The sequence below is a fragment of the Dermacentor silvarum genome, chromosome 10, assembly GCF_013339745.2.
Source record: "Dermacentor silvarum isolate Dsil-2018 chromosome 10, BIME_Dsil_1.4, whole genome shotgun sequence".
In the NCBI taxonomy this organism is placed as follows: domain Eukaryota; kingdom Metazoa; phylum Arthropoda; class Arachnida; order Ixodida; family Ixodidae; genus Dermacentor; species Dermacentor silvarum.
The window spans coordinates 23,807,144-23,815,851 of NC_051163.1; the positions used below are offsets into that span (position 1 = coordinate 23,807,144).

Here is an 8,708-nt window from a genome sequence, read left to right on the forward strand (position 1 = left end):
CTGTATTGGCCAGTCTGCTGCAGGATAGCTGCTGATGATGAAGAGAGTTCGGGAGGTGCTGGAATATGAACTGTCCTTGAGCGCCGTTGATGTGCGGCTTACTATTAGCCACTGGCCTAATAGTAACCGATAATCGCCCTGGACCTTGTGTCTCTACAAATCCAAGACTGAACCCCTTCCATATACCTACATAGGATACGGCAGATTTTGTGCAGGCCCGAGCAGTATGAATTAAAAAAAAGACATTCAAACACATTAGGAGAACAGTGGAAAATAAGTGCCATTCTATACCCTGATAAATCAATGCGATGGAGGATTCCGGTCGTTAGTGGTAGGTGTTCACTTAAACACCTCTTTACGTATACAAAATATTGGGCCACAGAGTGCAGTTGTTGGTGTCAGGTGTGTTGAGATGTGTAGTGCTTAAGGTATAGTGAAAGTTCAATCATTTAATTGCCAATTGGTGAAGGAAAGTCAAGGCAATACACATAAACTGGGCAACTGCACACCGTCTGTTATCACAAGATAGGGTTGGTGAATTGAATGGTGAAAATTTTGAATAAATTGAATAACCTTCCTCTTCATTCTTTCAAGTGTTATGAATGAATGAACGAACGAGTGCATTCATTGCTGTCTTTTGTCTGGCTGTGCCTGCAGGTGTGGAGGTACAGAGGCGGCCACCTTTTGCTGCCTCTCGTCGCTCTACAAGCAGCTTGAGAGCGAAAAAGGCGTGGACGTGTACCTGTACGCGAAGCTGTATCACATGAGGAGGCCTGGAATATGGAAATCTCAGGTACGCAGTCTCGAGAAGCCCTTTCTCTGTCATTCTCTGAACGGTGCGTGGAGGAAACGAACTGCATGAGAAAACGCTGGCTTTGTTACCTTTTCATGCGGGTTTTGGGTTCGATTTGGGGGACCCAGCAGCCGCATTCATATGGGAATGCAATATTTAAAAATGCTGATGTACTTACATTTAGGTGCATGTTAGAGAACCCTAGGTGGTCTAGGCATTACTAGTTTCGGTTTTAAGAAAGAGCCGACGACATATTGAAACCGAGATATAGGCATTTTTCCTCATTTCTGTAGCCAGATGGGCACGCGGTCGTGCAGGAATAGTCGTAATATCGACAGCGCGATATACAGTGTCTGAACTTTCGGTAATTTCTGCCAAGACCGTGGGACGTGTCAAAAGTGTACGTTTGGGGGGGTCAGAAGTGCCCATATATAGTGTGTCTAGCACTGACAATTTTATTTTACATTGTTTATGTTAAAGACGGTATAATTACCATATTTACTCGATTCTAACGCGCCCTCGATTGTAACACGCACCCGTTTTCCGTGATAAAAAAAAAAGTAAGCATCCTTTGCAGTACCGCGCACCTCATGCTTTCATACAGAAATACAACTTTCTCTCATTTGGGAAAACAAAGATTTACTCCAGATGCACTAAAGTTGCAATGAATAAAAAAAGTCACAGTTTCGCCCGAAAGGCAAAGCATCGATTACGATAGCAAATCAGTAGACTGCTACACGAAGCAAGGATAGCAGTTTTATCAGCTGCACAAACTTGCAAACATTCACCCACTAAACAAATTAACAAGCAGGGCATCACGCGCGCACAAGCAAACATGAACACATCTCGCTCGTCGACCACGGAAAGTCGCTGTCAAAACGCTGAAGTGACGAAGCGCGGCGAGCGAATTTACCTTCGTGCTAGCATGCCTCTTGCTTCACAGCGGCGAAAACACAGCGCACGGTAGACTTTTCCCGTCGCAGATCGCTTTCAAGACAGGGCCAAGGCGATCGTATCGCCGAAATGGATCGTCGCAGAATACGGCCTGCTTCGGTCCACTGAAACCCTTCCGCGTTGCTTTGCTGGCGAAAAACCTCTCCTGCTTGTGCCAGTCCCGAACGCAAGTTTCGGATTCTCCGAACGCCCGTGATGCGGCCTAATTTCCGTCCGTCTCCACACACATGATCACGTTCCTTTTAAATGCGGCGTCATGATGAAGTCGGCACTTCATGCTGATAGGGCAGACGCAGAGAACGTGAAGACAGACGGTAGACTATTGCCTAAAGCGCGTGTACTGCAGCACATGGAGGAAGCTACGGCAGCTAGGCTAGAGTGCAGCTAGGCTCGAAGCGCGTGCGAGTTGGCCATTTTGAAATGCCGATGGCTATATGGTAACGCAGATTTAGGGTCGTACTCGATTCTAACGAGCATGCAATTTTTGGACATGTTTTATCGGAAAAAAAGTGCGCGTTAGATTCGAGTCAATACGGTAATATTTTTTTCTAATTATGCACCAAAGTCACAACGTATTACACGGAAACGTTGCAGGAAAGACGACATATCAAAGAGGATTCTAATAAGATGTCTATGGGCCGTTTGCTGGGACAGAGCTTTAGCAACGTTATACCCAGGAAAACATACGAACGAGGACCGTGGTTCTGCAACTGATTTTGCATTGTATCTTGTTTTCATGTTTTTAATATTTGTATTCTGTACTCCCCACTCTTGCGATAACCCTTTGGGGCTGCGGTATGTTGAAATAAATAAATAAATAAAGTAATTTATTTATTTTTTTTCTTTCTCTTCTTCACCTCAGGACGACTTCCTATTCCTGTACCGAGCAGTTGAAAGCCTGCTGGCTGTGAGTAATGGCCCGGCGGCAGCGCCGATTCTCGCCAATGCCACGAACGGCCAGCTCACCAGCAACGGGCACGCGGTCAAGATTGAGGAAGTCGCCGGAAAGATCGAAAGCCCCGACTGAAGGAAGGCCGAGCACAGTCACTTCTTTCCCTGTCCAGCCGTTCGCCGCGATGGCGTGCGCACAACACCTTTGCTTCTTCTGGTCATCCCGAGCTTGGCACCAAACGAGATTTTTGTTCCCCACGCCTCGTTTTTGCGCCGGTTGCGTCGCTTCGTTTCTGTTCTCGAGGTAAAAGAAAGGACAACCGAGGAACTTTGGAAGGCAGAAAGATCAGCTGTGACCAAATGCAGAGAGTGGTCGTTGCATTCTGCCTCGTGACATGCACATTCTTGTAATGTTCGAAATGCGCATGCACATGTTTTTCTTTTAGAATGTTCATCCCTTGTCCGCAAGTGCGAGCAGTCTGAAAGCTCCTGTTTGCTCGGCGAAATGTTGCATGTATTGGGAGATGAGTGAACGAAAAAGAAAGTGTGTTGCTGGAAGAATGCCATGCTCATCTGGCAGTCTTAACAATGGAGGTATGGTGCTAAGTGCAGAGCATGTCTGCATCCTTAGTTTGAAAACAGACGATTTTGTCTGATTCAAGGCAGCTGATGAAATTCACGTAGGTCGGAAACAGAATTTTTTTTTTTTTTTCTGAGCTGTTAGTCCTTTAATCCCCACATACTAGTTCAGATAGTGCACATAGTGCTTCCCAAAAGGCAAAGCAAGCTATTTATGAAGGTTTAACGGGCTTAACATTAAAACTAAGTGCGCAGTTTTCTTACAAAAAACGCCAAGAAAAAAAGAAACATGTTTTCGACCTTACAGTTTCACTTCCATCGAAGTCACATGGAAGCTATAAAAGCGAGGTCTGAAAACGAAAAGTTGTAGCAGATAATGCAACAGTGTGGTGGTTAATTGCTACTTTTACTGTGACTTCCAATTTCAGATTTAATTTGGGAAGTTACCTTGGCCAAGCCTAACACTCGTTTGGGGTGCCTTGCTATGTATAATGCCTCTGATTGAGCAATACCACAAAAACCCAAAGCAGCCGGGATTGGGAACCAGAGCAGCATCGTTTGGTGGGCTCATTTTTTTTTTACAACGACGCGGTGTCTTTTGAACCTCCAGAAAGGATGGTCTGTGCTGTAAATGGTGTAAGATAGTTGACATTAAGTTGTACATTATTGCGCGTCATGTTTCACTTCACATCGCCGACCGATTGTGTAGATTTTTTTTTTCGTTTTACCTTTTTTTTGTTTGTGTTTGTTGAGTCAGCTGTCTGCTAAAAGCAATGTTCTTATTGTTTTCATGCTTAGTAGTGGCCAACTGCTTTTGGACGTAGTGTGTTTGTTTTTTCTCATCGTGGTCAATGAACCCACGAGTGAGAAAAGCAATGCATTTGGGGAATGGGTGCTGAACGCACAAGACTGTCACTGCCAGATGTACATCGCAATGCCTGTAGTCTAGAGGGAACGCATCCCTCCCAGCTGTCGTGATAGTCCGAAGTCAACAAGCACAAAAGGGCTTGGCTCTCTACAGGTTCAGTAGGTGAACCATGTCTTCAGCACTGCCGTTTTATTGTTTTTGTTGTTTTTTTCTGCTGGGTTTTGCGTTTAGGTTTCAGACCTTTACTCACTTTATTTATTTTCTGTGCCGCTCTATTGAGAGATTTTGTTTATTGCAAGGAACGAAACCCACATATTCTTAGTGTTTGATGAAAGACGGACAGTACCGAGTGACTGCCGAGGCCTTTTTGGGCAAGACAGGAGGTGTGTTTTAAGTTCCATGCCTCTGATGATGACACAGCGTAGACAAACGATGCGGTCGGACATTACGACGACGACGACAACAACAGACACGGCGCGATCAAAACGAGACGGCCCATGATGGAAGGCGCGGGGATGGCAGAGACAAGACAGGAGTACTCAGCGTGCGAGCATGCGCAAGCGGGCGCCCTCCGCACACCACGGAGACGTGCCAAGTTGCGCAACACACGCGCGCGTTCAGTTGCAAGCCTCGACAGAAAATGAACAACGGCCTTGACGTCGATACCAACCGCCCCCGCCCCATTGCCCCCAACGACAAACAACGCCCCCCGACCAGCAGCAACAACTTCTAGTCTGATATCATCTTTGTGCCGTCAGTGTTCTGTGTATTTTTTTTTTTTTTTTCTTTCCTTCACTTCTGCTCACATTCAGGCTTTTCAAGATTTCACACACCAAGCAAACGCGCGTAGGTGTGCATTTTTGTTGATGTCCATGGTCTTCGACTCTTCACGCTTGTCGTTGTGTTTCGTATTATGTCGCAGGTTTCCCCACTGTCGTCGTTTCACATTACCCCATCACTAACAGGCATAGTTTTTCTTACCTACCACTGGTTTCAGCCCAGACGAAGCCGTGGAAAAGAAAAAAAAAACCACCAAAATACTCGACAGCATAGCTGTTTCATCTTTCTAAAGGATACGCACTTCTTTTGCGCCTATTCCTTTCTGAGCAGGCATTTACTTCCCTTGTCAGCCCTTTGTCAACGTGCTGCGTGTAAACAAAACATTTTCCTCCTAGCCCTGTTCCTCAGCGTCTTCAGCATGCTCATTTTCTTTTTACAAGCCAGCCCTAAAAGAAAATCGCTCTCTCAGCAGGCTAGCGTCGGAGAGTGCTGCCTGACAAGACGCCGCAACACCTTGGCATTGCTGTCGAAGCCCGGGGTGGCGTCTAAACATTGTTGCAGTGTTATCGGCAGTGTTTACCCAGTGCCGACAGTGTTGCCAGAGTGTTTAGTGTTTCCCGGGTAATGGTTGTGTGTTGTTTTTCTTTGTGACGCGCTGTTGCTTCCCAAAGACGGACACACGCCTAAATAAGTAACCAGTATGCCCAAGGTGTTGTTGTTCAATATATACACGCATATAAACTTTGTTGGTAGCACATAAATATAATTCCCTCCTCGGAAAGAGAAGACCCAGAGCGAGAGCTTCGAGTTTGTTGACGTAGTGTTCAGATATATATACATAACATATAATCTTCTAAAAACCCATCGCATAACTTGGAGTTCCGTAGTTTTTTAAGAAGGTGTGGCTTCGATGATTTCACGATGTCGTGGGAGATCTGGCCTCCATTTTAATATTTAAACGGCCCTGGTAGCCATTTCTGACCTTGGGACATAATATACTGCCTTGCTTGAAAGTTTGTTAGTTAATGGACACCAAAGAAAGCTTTGTTATACATAACTAGTGACTGCGTAACCGACGCATTTCTCGTATGTAAGCTGGGTTAATTTAATTGTACACTCATGGACAACGGGCTCCCAAATCAGTATTTCTTGCAAACATTCTTGCAACATTTCTCGCAAACACTCCTAAAACCAAGGAAAGAGTTCCATCACAGGTTCATTGGAATTATAGAGTACTGGACCAAATGTCACTGCTAAATGTGATGCCGTCACCTGATGAAAACTCTCCTCTCTTTATTCAGTTTCCACCAATGCTTCAACTTAGTGAATCCGGTGATTTTATTTTGATGCATTGAAATTTCTTGCGTGCAATTTGTGCTGCCTTAAATTTTACTCTACAGTCCTCGTTTACTGAGGGGTATTCCTTCACCGTTCATTCTCACGTCTGTTCTTTTTGGCCTGTTTTGTTTTTTGTATGTTCCTTGTCACATCGAAGAACTTGTTTACATGTTATTTATCTTCTGTAATATGTGCAAAAACATCGAACATTGAAAAACAAAAGAAAAGGTGTTTGGTATTGTTGTTCTGTGTTGAGTTCTTGCGAGTCTTAGAAGCCACTGTTATCCACAAAGATAATTTGTCTCCGAGTTTAGTGTAAATTCTTTCGTGAGGTCTGATTGTATGAACCGGCTATCTCACATGTAAATATATATATTGAATGTTAATTATTATAATTAGTGTGTTATACACCTAGCTGCATTGTGTGCGTAATGAAATACCATAGGTTTCTGCCGAATGCGTCAAGTTGTGCTTGTCATCACAAGTTTGTTTCACTCCTCGGTGAAACAATTTGTTTTTCTTTGTGATCCAGTTGTGTCCTGCTTTTTCTCAGTGCTGAGGTCACTCTATCGATTTCACTTCTGACTTTTTTTTTCTCAATTCATTTTCTTTCTCCTGTTGTAGATTCGATTAATTAGAAATCTTCAGCTTCCTCATCGACCAGTCTTCTCTCCTGTCTGCTTTACGCTATTACATAAATCTATATTTAAAAAAATCAATATATGTGATATGTATTGACTGCTCAAAATAAAACAAAGACCAAATATGGATAAACTGGCGTGTCCTTTCTTGCTTTTCAAGCACATGCCTCAGTTGTGGGATCTATCCATTTATTTAGTAGTGTACCCTCGGGACCAAGAGCACTACAAAGGGGAGTGGTTATGAACAATCAACAAAAAACAACGAAATGTGCAGTAGGTTAAAATACTATTTATGCAAAGTAATGCACATTTGGTTAAGGGCAGGGGTAGGTAAGTACTTGTAGCTGTCATGTTGCAGCGAGTAAGATATTTTATTTTAAAGAAATAGAGGTTGGCCTTAGCCTAGGCTAGTGTGCCCTAGTCTACTGCTATGCACAGGGAGGCCATTAGGACAGATTAGAGAGATGCTAGAGGCAGAATCTTGCAGCACTGCTAATAGCACGGGCCTGTTCAATGTCGAAATATTCCAGAACATATCCCTCAATGCAGATTGTTACACATATCGGCAAGCGATCACCGATTCAAAGGAAGGTCAGTAACGGGGAAAGTAGGGTCAGTTGGCGACTAATCATCAGTGATGATGAATCAGCAGCAAGTGTCGCATTTCCTTGTGTTATTTCCGCTTTGTCCTGTTCAGTGTGCCGAACATCATACCCACACAGTATGATGATCAAAGGAAGGCACTTGCCGGATATCAAAACGAAGCAAAAGGATAGACTGTTGTCTGAAGCTCATTCACAGAGGTACGAGAGAGGCGCATACAAGGCGAGTTTCGTAACCTATCACTGAAAACCTGGAATGAGTGGATCCAATAGAGCAAGCACAGCTGTATGGTAGGCTTAGTAACCAGCGTTTGAAAATGAAAAAGATGAATGCACATAAAGTTCAATAGATATCTCGGCATGCTCTAAACCTTCTCATAGTTGTTACATTTAGGATGCCTTTCTGGCTGGTAGAGCCACTGGGTTCGTCAGTTTACCTGTTCACCTCCTTATGCACTAGAGGTGCAATAATGCTCGATCGAGTCACTGCTCAGTTCAATGAAAAACACTCTATTCATGTTCTAGGCTTGTAGCATGCACTCTGACTGATCATTGGGCGCTATTGTCATTGAACATCTGACACCTGAATAGCCACAGTTGTGTTCAGAAGCGGAATAATTATCATTGAGTCTTTGCTGGAGTGAGAAAGTATTAACTGACTTCTTATTGCAGCAAGAATTGCAAGACAGGCTAGTTTGTATGTGATGCTGTGGGGCAATTAGCTTGACAAATTCAAGAGCAATAGTTTGAAAGTAACGCTGTGAAAGTGGTTCATAGGCAAATTGTGCCACTATTATACCTCTTTTTACATACGGCTTTACAATGTAAATATATGTATAAATGAGAGAACACTACTGCAGCTACTAATGCTATACTACTATTGAAATACTTAGTTGACATATATTTGGCTACCAGAAATTGGCCAGTTCTTTTTGAAATATATCATTTGCCACTCATCACACTTTTTGGGTTGACATTGGCAACCAACTTTACTGGGCATACCTTTCACCTGTAAGCGATTCAAGATAGCCATGGTATATGGCAACCCTATTTTGTATATATATATATATATATATATATATATATATATATATATATATATATATATATTAAAATAAACTAGAGATCAGGAATGCGATCTTATTACAGTTTGGCATCTTATAACCGTTCGCTTGCTCTCGCGTGTTTGATCAGAATCCGAATCGCGCTTTCGTTAGCAAAAGCGCTATTCTGACCAATCACATGAAGGCTTTCCGAACCGT

General features: G+C 43.4%; 1 protein-coding gene across 1 annotated transcript in view; it reads left to right on the forward strand.

Moving 5' to 3' along the window:
• Nucleotides 1-6,977, forward strand: part of LOC119466527 (tyrosine-protein phosphatase 99A-like) — a 206,952-nt gene extending 199,975 nt beyond the window's left edge. The window contains exons 24-25 of the mRNA XM_037727048.2: nucleotides 658-793; nucleotides 2,610-6,977. Coding sequence (XP_037582976.1) covers nucleotides 658-793; nucleotides 2,610-2,774 — 301 coding nt within the window. The 3' untranslated portion in view covers nucleotides 2,775-6,977. The remainder of the gene's footprint in view (nucleotides 1-657; nucleotides 794-2,609) is intronic.
• The last annotated feature ends 1,731 nt before the right edge of the window (nucleotides 6,978-8,708 follow it).